We start from the raw sequence: 14,981 nt of genomic DNA, 5'->3' as shown, positions 1-14,981 counted from the left end.
TGTAAATACACTCTTACTCAATAATGAAACCCTAACAATCTTTCGTCCTTACTCTACATTAGTTTACACCATGTTAGTGGGAATAATTGTTTATCTCATTAATCATCAAAATGCATTTTATATATATATATATATATATATATATATATATATATATATATATATATATATATATATATATTTGATATTTCAAGGCTAAGGGGTCAGATACTATACTACGCTAGAATGGGCCCCCAAAGTGGGCTGAACAAATATAAGAAAACATACATTAGGTGCCTAGTCTAACGTATAACATAAAATTGATTGGTTAATTAAAGTTGAAGTGCTGAACACCATGTTTATCACTAATGTGGATGAAAATGAATCAATGCGAGCAGTAGATTTCTTGATTAAGAAGTGAAATATATCTCGAGCTTGTGATTGATTTCAATACACTATAATTGTAATTCACAACTGCAGCTTCAGAGAATGTAGGTCAGCCTATATATGATAAATGGCAAACGAAGACAAACCAAATATTATTAAAGCCTACGTTTGAAGAAGCTTCAGCTCTATATTGTTAACAAAATTGTGCCCGGGTGTTGAAAACATCTGCACAACATAAATCACACCCTCGAAAAGGTATGTTATGGGTGGTTTGTTTCACAAAAATGTGAAGGGAAACAATGAAGCTCAAGGCTTTAACTCTTCAGAGATTTCCAGCATCATATACTGTACATTCTTAGATTTATTTACAAAACCATATCTATAAATAGGAAAGCAAACTAGGTTAAACCTATCTAAATATTAGACTAGCAAATCAATTATATAAACTATGTGGTAGTAATGTGTAAATATTGTATCTATATATAGTTTCCAATGTAATTTACATTGGAAACTATATATAGATACAATATTTACACATTGCTACCGAAGGAATTAAAGATTGGAAGCATCTTAGTGAAACATTAAAACAACATGAAAATAGTTCTGACCATATGATTAATTTAAAAACATGGACTGAAACACGAATTAGGTTAAATAAAAATGAAACAATTGACAAAAAATTCAAGAAATGATAAAAAAAGATACCGAACATTGGAAAGAAGTTATGGTTAGAATAATTTCTGTTGTAAAATGTTTAGCAAAAAATAACTTGGCTTTTCGTGGTACAAATGAAAAAATTTATGAAAACTCAAATGGCAATTTTTTAAGTTTAATTGAATCGATTGCGGAGTGGGATCCGGTAATGAAAGAATATTTTCGAATGATTAAAGACAAAGAAACACATAATCATTATCTTAGTCATAAAATTCAAAATGAATTCATTGAAATGTTAGCATCTGAGGTAAAAAGTGCAATTATTAAAAAAATCAAAAATGCAAAATATTTTTCTGTTATTCTTGATTACACTCCGGATGCAAGTCACCAAGAACAAATGACTTTGATTATAAGATGTGTAGATTTGGAAAGTGTTCCGTTAAAAGTAGAAGAGTTTTTTTTAGAGTTTTTAGTTGTAGAAGATACATCCGGTCTAGGTCTTTTTAATGTTTTACAAGATGCCCTAAAATCTCTTGATTTGGAAATTAACTATGTTCGTGGTCAAGGGTATGATAATGGGGCGAATATGAAAGGTAAACACCAAGGTGTTCAAAAACGGTTGCTTGATATAAATAATAGAGCTTTTTATATGCCTTGTGGATGTCATAGTTTAAATTTAGTTTTGTGTGATATGGCAAATTCTTGCCAAAAAGCAAAAACTTTTTTTGGTACATGTCAAACAATTTATAATGTTTTTTCTAATTCAACAAAAAGATGGAGTGTCTTACTTGAGTTTATAGATGATCTAACACTTAAATCATTATCAGCTACTCGTTGGGAAAGTTATATTGAATGTGTTAAAGCAATAAAAACACAATTTTCTCAAATAAGAAAAGCTTTAAAAAGATTATCTATAATAACTGATAATGAACAAGTGTGTAGAGATGCTGATTCACTAGTAAATGGTGAATTTTCTAGTTTTGAATTTATTTTAAGTTTAGTTATATGGTATGAAATTTTGTACAAAATTAATTTGGTAAGTAAAAAGTTACAATCCAAAGAAATGTTTATTGATGTTGCTGTAAAAAATTAAGAGGGATTAATTAATTATTTTGAAGGATATAGGGAAAATGGGTTTGACTTTGCTATTAGTGAAGCAAAAGAAATAGCAAATAATGTTAAAGTTAAACCCGAATTTACTCAAAAACGCAATTCTAAAAGAAAAAAACAATTTGATGAAATTCCAAATACCGAAAGAGAACATCAATCTTCTCAAGAAGCATTTAAAAGGGATTATTTTATTATTCTTGTAGATATGGCTCTTGTTCAATTGAAAAGTACATTTGAACAAATGCAATATTTTGAATCTATATTTGGTTTTTTGTTTGATGGTTCCAAATTAGTTTCTTTAGATGATGATGAATTAAAAAAATATTGTTTAAATCTCAAGTCCAATTTGAAAAATGGTGAAGATTATGATATTGATGGAGATGGTTTATTCATTGAGTTACAAATTTTGCAGAAAATGTTGTCGGGTGAAGCTTACAAAAGTGAAAGTCCTTGGACATCTATTCAAATAATGGAGTATGCAAGAAGAATGGATATGTTCCTTAATGTGTTGGTTGCTTATAGGATATTGTTGACAGTGCCGGTTACGGTTGCTTCCGCGGAAAGAAGTTTTTCAAAATTGAAGCTTTTGAAATCGTATCTCCGAAGTACCATGAGTCAAGAAAGATTGAATGGATTAGCAATTTTAAGTATTGAAAGTGATTTTTTACAAAATATTGATTATTGTAAAATAAGAGATGTTTTTTATTATATTTTTTATATAAATGTTTTTGTTATTGTACGGTACACATATAAGGGCATAATTTGTTTATCTCGCCCCGGGTAGTAAAAGACATTGGACCGGCCCCTGAATGTAATACAAGGAACGTGATTTTGGCCATATCATGTTATGGTATCAGAGCATATCTCTGTACCCTAGCCATTCCATCCCTTTCTCCCAAAAATATAGAGATTGCTTATCGTTCTTCCTCTACAAACCCTAGCAGATCTGTTGGCGGCCTTACTTTTCTAACAAAACCCTTCTCACATCTGTCATCTTCTTTATCCCCACTTCAAATTTTTTCTCCCTTTCACACCAATGGCTTTGCTGCACCCTGCTGTTACAGTCACTAACATCAGGAACTTCATTCCTATTATTCTGGAGATGGATGACGGACAATACACGTCATGGGTAGAACTGTTCAAAATCCACTGTCGTGCCCATGATGTTATCCACCACATTCTTCCAACAGAAGCTTCTTCTTCTACAGAGAAAGACAAAGATAAGGTTGTTGATGAAGCTCTCACCAAACGTCTAGATTCTATGGTTCTTTAATGGATATACAGTACAATTTCAAAAGATCTTATGATCACAATTCTCAAACCTGATTGCATAGCCGCCCAAGCTTGGAAATCGTTGGAAAACATCTTCATTTATAGCAAACCATCAAGAGCACTCTACCTTGAAAACAGGTTCAACAATGTCAAGCTGGAATCTTTCTCAAACGTCTCTGCATATTGCCAATAACTCAAAACCATATCTGATCAACTCACCAACGTTGATGGACCAGTGACCAATGATCGTCTGGTTCTTCAGTTAATTAATGGGCTCGGAGATAAATATGAAAGTCTCGCCACCATACTCCAACACTCCACTCCCTTACCGGATTTCTACACTACAAGGTCGAAACTTATCTTGGAAGAAACCCGCAAGAACCACAACTTGTATACCAATACCAATCGTGTTGCTACTTCCAACACAACCGACAACAGGATGGCCTTGAACACACAGACCACCACCAACACCAGCGATCGTGGTCACCAACAAGTGCCCAACAACCAGCACTACCGCGTGGGTGGCGGACACGGCCAACCTGATCAATCTGATTACAATAGCAGGGGGCAGGTCGTGGTGGTCGTGGTGGTCGAGGTCGAGGTCGGGGTCGTGGTCGCGGACGCTCCTACCAAAAGAACTACTACCCGCAACAACCATCTTTTGGGTGGAATACGTCTTGGCAGCCACCACAGTGGAATTTTCCACCCGCTCCTTTCCCTACAGCCCCAAGCAACAGGCCACAAAACAGAAATAAATCTTTTGCAGGTATCCTTGGCGCTAATCCATACAACTATGCGGTCTCTCATACTCCGACCAACATTGAACAGGTCCTGCATACAATGACTTTAAACCCGGATATACTACAAGAAACGAGACCTATAGGGACGACAAATGTCGTCTCTATAGGTTATAGAAACTCGTCTCTATAGGTGGCTGTGACGACAAGTCGTCCCTATAGCCTTTGTCGCTATAGCCCCGTCGCAATAGATAGCTTGGGTCGTCACTATAGATATCGTCGCCATAGATACCTTTTAGAGACGACATATCGTTTTTGTTGGTTCCTGGTTGTCATCCTGTTGGACCTATAGAGACGACACGTTGCCCCCATAGCTAGACCTATAGAGACGACATGTCGTCCCCATAACTAGACCTATAGCAACGAAATCTCGTCTCTATAGATATTGTATAGAATTTACATTCAGCTTCTATTTATTGTTTACTTTTTCCAGTTTTCTCAAATACAAAAAATAAATTGACCTTGCTGTCCACAACTATTTTATCTGTTAATCTTCCTGTGCTAAAATTGAATACCTGAGACAATAATTATATAAAAAATGAAACTTTAAAATGTACAAAATAAAACAGAATTTGACAAAAAGAAAAGAATTGATGATGAGACAACTTTTATTTGTGTGATTTTTAGAATGTACAACAGTAACTATATACAGTAACTGTATATAGTCCCTCACTTAGGCTTTCAGTTTATTTGTGTGATTTTTTTCTTAGAAATATTAATAACAGAGAAAAAATAAAATTAGAAAAGCCACATTAGCAAGTGGAGTTTTTATTACCAAAATTTCTCTGTTTGCATTGCCAACTGAAAGGAAGTTATTATTCACCTGCAATTGGAAAAAAAAAAAGATAATCAGTTTATACTCATTCAATCACTATATTCCTATAGGGAAGCTTAAATTACAAAATTTAGTTTGATTATTTTTACAGAAGGGCGTTTTTATATAAAAAGACAAGTCAAAGTTACAAATTTATATCAGCATTTACAGAAGTAAAATTACTAATATATGCAATATTATAATATATGCAATATTATAAACAAAATAAAACTTATAGATGTCAGTGTGTAAGTGCACTTACAGGATGAAATCGGATACATAGCTGAGGGACAACTCCGTAAATTACTCGAATGCAAAGGCCTTTTGGTATATCCCACACTCTCACTAGGGATGAGCAACGGGCCAAACCCGGACCAGACCGGTCCGAAGACCGAAAACCCGAAGACCGAATATCGTGAATTTTTTTACCCGAAAACCGGGCCGTTTTTCGATGTATCGGGTTCGGGTTCGGTCCGGTCCGGTCTCGGGTACTAAACCAGGTTTCGGGTTTTGGACCGAACTAGGCTTTGAAATTGGTACAATGCGGGACTTTACTTAGATCACGTGCAAATAAGGTGTCTACAAAAAAAATACAAACCTTATTAACATTTGGAACAAATAAAAATTACACTATTTAGCATAAAAACTACACTTTTTATAAAAAAAATGCATGTTTTAACAAAAAAGAAACAACATTGTTAATAAAAAACTGCATTTTAACAGCTTTTTTTTGTAAAAAACAACAAAAAACAGCATTATTTATAAAAAACTGTATGTTTTTATAAAAAAATTTGCATGTTTTTATAAAAAAAATTTGAATGTTTGAACAAAAAATAGCATGCTAGATACATTCTTTCTTGTAAAGTGATAGGAACAAACGTTGATCAAGATTTATAAATAATGTTACAATAAAAACATCAAGTTTTATACATAATGTTATATATAACATTAACTAATAATTCAATATCCTTATCTATATATTTTAAGGAGAAAAAAATTTCCGGTCCGGTCCGGGTTAAATCCCGTATTCCGGGTACGGTCCGGTCGAAACCCGAAACCCGATTAGTGGTAAAAACAAAACCCGAAAACCGGCCCAATAATATGTATCCGGTCGGGTCCGGGTCCGGGTCGGGTCCCGGTTTTTTTCCGGTCCGGTCCGGTCCAACGGGTCATATGCTCATCCCTAACTCTCACAGTTTTATCCGGTGAAGATGATGCAATGTGAAGTCAAAATCTGAAGTCAACATGATCATAATTAACAACAAAAATCATTATGTTATGATATTTGGTAATAAAACAAGTAGCATTAAAGAAAAGACTAAACAGCAAAATCTGATATTGGGTTTACCTTCTTGACTCAATTCTACATCCTGCTTCTGATGGTGCAGGCCTTTTTGCATTTTCTTCAGTTTTTTCCAGATTTACCCTCCAAGGCCAGATGTGAATCCATTGCAATAGGTGCAACCAATTCTTCCATTGTCTGCATCAAAGGTTCTTGTAAAACTGCATACTCAACAAACAAATATATACATATTAACAAGATTTTATCCCAAAAAAAGATTTATAAAATTAAAATCAAACATGAACGCAAAGAATTCATGACATTTATATTTGTATACCTTGTGAAATTCTAATGTATCTCCTCCGGCTTTTCGAACCTCAACCATTTGCAATGAAGGTGCCACTTAAAAAATCTGAAAATAGCAATATTTTAATACATCATTTTTATATTAACATATATAACTTCCTTATTTTTATAACCAAAAAAATAGGAAAAAGTTCCAGTTAAATAAAATAAAAAACAAAAGTATACCTCTGTTGCAACAGATAAATGACCCTTGCGTCCAGTCTTTTCGCCTTGAAGCTTCAACTGTAGTGAAAAAAAAATTGTTTAAAACATTAAAATACAATTTTAATGTTTTATGATTCATGCTCATGGTGCCCATTTTCATCCCTGATTTATTTTTGGGAAAAAAAATAGGTAAAGAGAAATATAATCTACTAACTTAGATTCAAAACAGAGAGTAGAATATAAGAAATTACACATACCTAACATCACTGCCCTTTCGGAATATCCGAATAGATGGATAACCTTATATGTGGTTCCTAATAACCTTGTATGATATATCTTTAAAGCATTGTATTCATCAAAATTAGGGCTTAAGGTTTAGGGTTTCTTACCTTCTACACAGGTCAACTTCATCAGTACAGTCAACCCTCCCCATAATGATACGGCCATCTATTTCTGGATCATGTCTGGGAACCAAATGTAAGTCAGCAAGTAATAACCATTTAGTGAACATCAAGTAAAAATGGCAATCACCTGGTTCCAGGACTACTCAGGTGGCTAGGTGACTGCAACTTCATTCGATTCTCCAGCCTGGTAATAAAATTGCGATAAGCCACATAGCCTTTGCCATTGCATCTCCAATCCTACACACACCACAATTGTGCAATTCAAAAGCATAATAAACAAGTATGCATACAGGAATTGCACAAAAACCAAATCTCAATCGAATTTGAGTTTGTCGTCGTCATCATCGTTAACTTATATCCCAATTCCAGTTTCAAATACATAATTGCTAACATATACCTCAATTATAGGTTCAAACAGAGAATTACTAACCTGGTAGCCGGTGTAGGGCTTGTATTCGATAGTAATCGTAACTGGATGTAAAAAGGAAGCCGATAATCAGAATCGGCGGTGTTGAAACTAATCGAAATTGATTAGCGTAATGGTGGTGTTCGACAACTAGCATGAGAATCCATGGAGAGAGGAGGAAGATGCACGGGGAGTGGGAGGTGAGGAAGTCGCCAGAGGAGAAGATAATGGTGGAGATTAGGGAAGGGAGAATCTCCGATCGAGAGTGAGAGAGGCAGATAGAGACTAATGATTGAGTGATTGAGTGTGCGTGAACGAAACAAAGGAGGTTGTTCTCCTAATTTAAGTCGTAGAAAGATATGGGGATGACAAGTCCCTATAGCCTTCCCCAAAACGCGCCTAATCCAGTTTCCTTCCCGCTTTAACATTGTGAGACCGCTGTAGCTCCAAAAGTCAAAAAAAATTGTCAACTATATGGAGACGACATGTCGTCCCTATAGGGTATCTATAGAGACGACATATGTCGTCCCAGTAGACCTCGTCTCTATAGAGGCTTATTGTTGTAGTGGGACTAGAATTGGTATCTCGACACCAGCGCCACCAATCACATGTCCAACACATCAGGTAATATTTCCAATTATTTCAATAACGGCATACAAAATAATATTGTTGTTGGCAATGGTTCTTAAATACCCATCCATGGTACCGGTAACACAACACTTCAACCACCATACCCACCTTTATAGCTTAATAATATTCTTCATGCTCCTAAACTAATCAAAAACCTTTTGTCTGTTCGGCGTTTAACCACTAATAATGCTATATCTATTGAGTTTGATCGTTTTGGCTTTCTTGTGAACGATTATCAGACGCGGATTCCTATCCTCCGATGTAAGAGCCGTGGGGACCTCTATCCTCTCTCACTTCCTTCGGCGCAAGTCACTCCTCCCTCCTCCTTTTCTGTCCTGACGCAAGATCCATGGCACAAACGCCTTGGCCACCCCGGTTCATCCTTATTACGAGTCTTAAATAAACACAATTTCATTTCTGTTAAGACTTTTTCAGACAAACATTCATGTCAATCATGTGTTTTTGGTAAACATATCAAATTACCTTTTTATGCATCCTCTTCCATTACATGTTTGTCATTTGATATTATACACAGTGATCTATGGACCTCCCCCATTATCAGCTCGGGGGGTCACCGCTATTATATTTTATTTTTAGACGATTACACAAATTATCTTTGGACATACCCTCTCACAAACAAATCCCATGCATATCCCACCTTCTTAAACTTCTACAAACTTATTCACACACAATTTGAATGAGAACTTAAAAGTTTTCAGTGTGATAATGGAACCGAGTACAATAATCACTTATTTCATAATTTTTGTACTCAACACGGAATGGTTTTCAGATTTTCTTGCCCTCACACCTCATCTCAAAATGGGAAGGCCGAAAGGAAAATTAGATCTATAAACGACATCATTCGCACCCTCCTAACCCACGCTTCTCTTCCCCCAAATTTTTGGCACCACGCTCTTCAGATGACCACCTACATTCTAAACATCCTACCATCCAAAACCAAAAATAACACCACCGCCTCCTTCCTTCTATACAATAAACATCCCGCATACACCCACCTTTGTACTTTTGGTTGTCTATGCTATCCTCTTATTCCATCTACCTCTATCCACAAACTCGAAAACAGATCCACCCCGTGTGTTTTTCTCGGCTACCCCTCCAACCATAGGGGGTATAAATGCTATGAAATATCCACAAAGAATATAATCATTTCTCGTCACGTTATCTTTGATGAAAATGTCTTTCCGTTTGCTACAATTCACTCTTCTTCTCCTTCTTATCACTTCCTTCACTCAAACCAATCGAGTGACCTCCATCCCTCTATTTGGGAATCCGTCACCAACACATCTCCACCCACACCTCCATACAAAAATCCAACCGAAACCACCACTTCATCACCATTACCTTCCTCCACACAATCTCCACCAAAATCTACTCTTAAAACTTACACCCGCAGAAATAAACCAGTAGAACCTCAAACCCAACAGCCGTTACCAAAACTACCAAGCAACACACCCACCACACCTATATCTGATCCATCACCCCCACCTGCCCACACCACAGATATCTCGAAACCGCCACCCCCACCCAACCATCACATGCGCACTCGAAGCCTGACCGGCTCCTCAAAACCTAAACAACTATTCAATCTCCACACCTCTGTTCCTTTCGAATCGCTTCCCCGCACTCCTACCGAAGCCCTTAGCAATCCCGTTTGGAACCATGCCATGACAGATGAATTTAATTCCCTTATTGATAATAATACATGGGAACTAGTACCTCGACGTTCAGACATGAACATTATCCGGTGCATGTGGATTTTCAAACATAAAACCAAATCTGACGGATCTCTTGAGCACTACAAAGCGCGTTTGGTTTGTGATGGCAGGTCACAACAGGTTGGAGTCGATTGTGACGAGACATTTAGCCCAGTTGTAAAACCGGCGACTATTCTCATGGTCCTTAGCATTGCTATGTCAAATCAATGGGAAATAAATCAACTCGACGTCAAAAACGCCTTCTTACATGGGCATTTAGCAAAAACAGTGTACATGCATCAGCCCATGGGTTTCCGACATCCCTCTTTTCCACATCATGTATGTCGTCTAAAGAAGTCTCTCTACGGTTTGAAACAAGCACCCCGCGCTTGGTTTCAAAGATTCACCGACTATGTCACTACACTCGGTTTTCACCATAGCGCTTGCGATCACTCCTTATTTATCTACAAACATGGCAATGATACAGCCTACATCCTCTTATATGTTGACGATATTATTCTCACCACATCGTCACATACTCTATGACGACATCTCCTAACCCGTCTGTCTACCGACTTTGCAATGAAGGACTTGGGCGACCTTAGTTAATTCTTGGGCATTTCTGTCAAACGTGACCCACAAGGATTATTTTTATCACAATAGAAATATGCCACTTATATACTTCAACGAGCAAACATGACTCTTTGTAATCATGCACATACTCCTGTCGACACAGAAGGGAAACTTAGTAGCTCAACAGGAGAACTGATTGATGACCCAACTACTTATCGCAGCCTCGCAGCTGCCTTACAATACCTCACATTCACACGTCCGGATATCTCATATGCCGTCCAGCAAATCTGCATGCACATGCATGCTTCTCGAACGTCTCACTTGAATGCTCTTAAACACATTCTTAGGTATGTTAAAGGCACCATTGGCATGGGATTATACTTACATCGCAACTCAGTTTCCACTCTCACTGCCTATGCCGACGCTGATTGGGCTGGATGTCCAGACACACGCACATCTACATCTGGCTATTGCATGTTTTTGGGTGATAATCTACTTTCGTGGTCATCCAAACGTCAGACGACTGTATCTCGTTCTAGTGCAGAGGCAGAGTATCGAGGCGTCGCGAACGTCGTTGCAGAAATCTGTTGGCTCAGAAACCTCCTCCCCGAACTTGGTCACCATCCCAGACGCACGTCTCTAGTCTACTGTAACAACGTCAGTGCCATTTACATGTCAGAAAACCCAATTCAGCATCAGCGGACAAAACACATTGAAATCGACATTCACTTTGTGCGTGAAAAAGTTCAACGTGGCCTAATCCGGGTCTTACATGTTGCCTCACGTTACCAAATCGCCGACATCTTCACCAAAGGCCTTCCGCGAGCTCTATTTTCTGATTTTAGATCCGGTCTAAGCATATGTCATCCTCCTCCTTAGACTGAGGGGGTATATTAGACTAGCAAATCAATTATATAAACTATATGGTAGCAATGTGTAAATATTGTATCTATATATAGTTTCCAATGTAATACAAGGAACGTGATTTTGGCCATATCATATTACTAAATGACTAAAGGGCCAAACATTGGGCCCAAATTTGGGCCTAACAGATTTATTCGGCTAACTTGTACATTCTTAGATTATGTACAAAAACCTTATCTATATATTATGTTGGAGCACAAACTAATTTGATTTCTTCTTCATAGCACCGACACAATGCCTGGACGATTTCTTCCATTGATGGGCGATCGTCTAGTTTTTTTTGAAGACATTTTGAAACAAGTTTAGCTAACTTGAATGCTCCCTTTGGAGTATCACCATTATGTTGAAGTTGTGGGTCCATAATAGTTCTCAATTTTACCTCATTTACTAGCAATGGAGTAGCCCATTTTACCAAATTTTGCTTTGTGAGGGGTCTCTGCACATCATAGGCCTTCATCCCTGTTAATATTTCGAGCAGTACCACTCCAAAAGCATAAATCTCACTCTTCATTCCAGGAGCTGCCAAAGTGGTTTGATTGGTCATAAGTTAAAGCATAAATCTCACTCTTCACTCAAGCACAAATAACTCATGATTATAGCTTTTGGAGAGTAAATGAGTACTCATACGAGTGACCGTCTCCATGTCCAAATAGAATTATATGGAGTAACCTGTGATGATATATACTAAGAGTGTACAAAAAGTTTACTTTTAAATTAGAGTATACCGTCTTCAGGCACGCATCTGCAAATACCATCAATTCTGTATTCCTGGTAAAAGTGCCAATCAGGTGTGGCAAATAAATTTTCCACTTCATAATCCGAAAGCCGAGCATTGAAATCCTGTAAATAAGCATGAAAAAGAAACTAAAACTGAGGTAATATTGAGATGCAAATTGTAAACACGTCAAAGGCAGTCTAAATTACCGTGTCCACCAAAATACAATTGGTCTTAAATTGGGTATATGCTGCAAGCTTCCTCAGATGTAAGAAAGCCAAGCCTTGAGCTGCTCCTACTGCTATTTTCAATCGTGCAACCCAAGAAAGTGACATTGTACCTGGATCTGCGCATATAGTAGAATATATTTTATGTGTAACCACAAGGCTATGCCTGAAGAACCCAAAAGCAGGGTACTATTAACAAGTGTTGACATAAGGCAATTTTCATCAAAATGTATCCACTTTTTGAGATCTAAGTCTACAGGTCCTTCAAAACTATAACCTGAATATATACTTACCTCCAAAAAGATATTTATCCAAACTTGCGCCATGAATGAGCTCGTAAAAACAATAAAATTCTTGCCAATGCCAGCAGTATCCCAAGAATTTGATAACGTTGGGATGATTGAATTCTTCAAAATCGAGTTCTGGCTGCATTGGCAAATTTTCAATAAATCAATATGCTTGAACAGATCAAAAACCAAGAAAAATATATCAGGTTCATTTCACAGATTGAAAGTACCATTGCAGCATCAATCTTCTTTTCCCTAACATATATCTCCAAACCAACACCACGTTCTGTGGGCGCATATGTCGTTTCATCAACCCAAACTTTATAAATGGGTTCATTTAAAGTTTGGGAATGCTCTTTGTGCTTGAAATCACTTGTTGCACTTACCAATTCAGCATATGTAAAATGTTTTAAACGTCGATTCTTAGGTAACTGCATACGTAGAGCTCTGAAATCAGATTCGCTTCCTACTGTACTATCTGGCATGAGATATATGCTTTCTACTACACCATCCAACATCACGCCAACTTTGTCTCTGAAAAAAGATCTTAACTTGTAAATGAATCTTCCTTCATCAACAGTGAAATTGGTGCGTTCTCTTTCTTGTGAAAGAATAGACTCAAGCTTAATGACAACCTCCGCCATGGTAGGGCGTTGTTTTGGGTGGGTATGTAAACAATTGCCTGCTATGTGTGCAAACTCCTTCAAGCATTTTTTTGAGATTTGTCCTGTAAGTCTAGAGTCAATCATTTTATTGACTTTTCCCTCTTTTATTTGGTCTTGAGCCCAAGCTGCCAAACTCCATTGCTCTTCATCCAGTGTTGAATCTACAGCTTGCCTCCCTGACAACACTTCAAACAGTACAACTCCAAAAGCGTAAACATCAGATTTTCTTGTCAATTTTCCTGTATAGAAGTAGCACGGATCCATGTACCCAAATGTTCCCTTGACACAGGTGCTTACATGAGTTCGTATCTGATCTATTGGGCTGACTTTGGCCAATCCGAAGTCTGAAACTTTAGCAGCAAAATTTGCATCCAACAAAATATTGGAGGTCTTCACATCACGGTGTATGACTCCATGTTGAGTCGAAGTGCCAGTGTGAAGGTAGTCTAATCCCCGAGCTGCGCCTATGCATATCTTGAGTCTCTGTAACCACGATAAGACTGAATCAGCTTTGCGAAGATGATCTTCAAGTGTCCCATTCGGCATGAACTCATAAACAAGCACCATCTCATTTCCCTCATTGCAATAACCAATCAGAGATACAAGATTACCATGTCGCAGCTTAGAAAGGAGCTTAATTTCCGCCTCAAACTCTTGGGCTCCTTGGTTGGACAAGGAATGTAACCGTTTAATTGCAACTTCCCTTATTGATCCGATCTTGCTAGGACATTTATACACGTTGCCGAATCCTCCACGGCCAATGACCGATGTTTCTTCAAAGTTGTGGGTCGCCAACTGAATCTCGGAAAGTGTAAAGCGTTGACATGTGTGCTCTGGCAATACGAATGAGGATTCGGAATCATTGATACATACTGATAACATCATTGGGTAGCCTCTCTTCGCCAGTCCTTTGATTTAACTTCAGGATTCCTCTTCTAACTAAAAAAGCCTCAATGGATGGTTGCATCTGGGTGTTGCCCTGCTTGTGGTTGTTTTGTATAATTTCATGAATATAAGACCATTGACTTTGATTGTGCTTGATCTAATTTCGTTTTAGGAAACATTGAATGGCTTGGTATCTTTCAGATTTTTAAAGGCCAAATTGTTTAATAAAAGACAACTTGCATATTTAATACTAAATAGTAATCAACTTGCCATTCTTATACTAATATAGATATTTTGCATACTAAATTATAGTTCACGACTTACTTAAGTTTTGGTTTACTTAGATGTGAAAGCAATCATGATATAAAATATAATGACTCAAGTATGCAGTTGACTTGGATTTTCTATAAAAACTTCTTGTTATTTTAGCTATCTAATCTTTCTTTTATTCTTTTTAGAATTTGACGACACAACCACCATCGACATACATTTTTCAACACCTCCATTCCGACAGCTAATGAGTTGATACTAATAATTCACTGACCAACCTCCCAAGTCACAAAATATTCACTTGGTGTCTATTCCTCACAAATTTTAACCAACTGGGTCATCAAATCTTTAAATTAAGAAAATCAAAAGACTCTCCGATTCCAATAAGGGAAAATGACATTGTAGCCCTACAATATATTGCATATTTGTTAATTCAGTCCTTAACTTATTTCTGTGTTTTTGAGGAAATAAAGTT

General features: G+C 37.1%; 1 protein-coding gene and 1 pseudogene across 7 annotated transcripts; one reads left to right on the top strand and one right to left on the bottom strand.

Annotated features, from left to right (window-relative positions):
• The first annotated feature begins 665 nt into the window (after window positions 1-665).
• LOC145127168 (uncharacterized) lies at window positions 666-3,403 on the top strand (annotated as a pseudogene).
• A 1,045-nt stretch (window positions 3,404-4,448) lies between these two features.
• On the bottom strand, window positions 4,449-14,407 carry LOC145124792 (putative serine/threonine-protein kinase PBL22). 7 transcript variants are annotated; one of them, XR_013715715.1, is made up of 13 exons: window positions 12,917-14,407; window positions 12,693-12,825; window positions 12,382-12,518; window positions 12,183-12,297; window positions 7,337-7,446; window positions 7,195-7,269; window positions 6,827-6,883; window positions 6,633-6,707; window positions 6,362-6,516; window positions 6,208-6,247; window positions 5,276-5,592; window positions 4,975-5,022; window positions 4,449-4,714 (listed from the first exon to the last, which is right to left on the bottom strand). XR_013715715.1 is itself a non-coding variant. In XM_079060254.1 (5 exons), the coding sequence occupies exons 1-4, from the start codon at window positions 14,234-14,236 to the stop codon at window positions 12,172-12,174; spliced, it is 1,716 nt and encodes a 571-aa protein (XP_078916380.1). In that variant the 5' UTR covers window positions 14,237-14,407; the 3' UTR covers window positions 7,357-7,446; window positions 12,165-12,171. The 7 variants fall into 7 exon arrangements, 3 of the variants coding, with proteins under 3 accessions (XP_078916380.1, XP_078916378.1, XP_078916379.1); XR_013715713.1 differs by lacking the exon at window positions 6,208-6,247 and having other exon boundaries at window positions 7,063-7,269; XR_013715712.1 differs by lacking the exon at window positions 6,208-6,247 and having other exon boundaries at window positions 4,450-4,714.
• Window positions 14,408-14,981: the final 574 nt, after the last annotated feature.

Source organism: Lactuca virosa, chromosome 7 (genome assembly GCF_052849685.1).
Source record: "Lactuca virosa cultivar CGN04683 chromosome 7, Lactuca_virosa_CGN04683_v6, whole genome shotgun sequence".
Lineage (NCBI taxonomy): Eukaryota > Viridiplantae > Streptophyta > Magnoliopsida > Asterales > Asteraceae > Lactuca > Lactuca virosa.
This window is presented reverse-complemented; position numbering and strand designations above follow the sequence as displayed.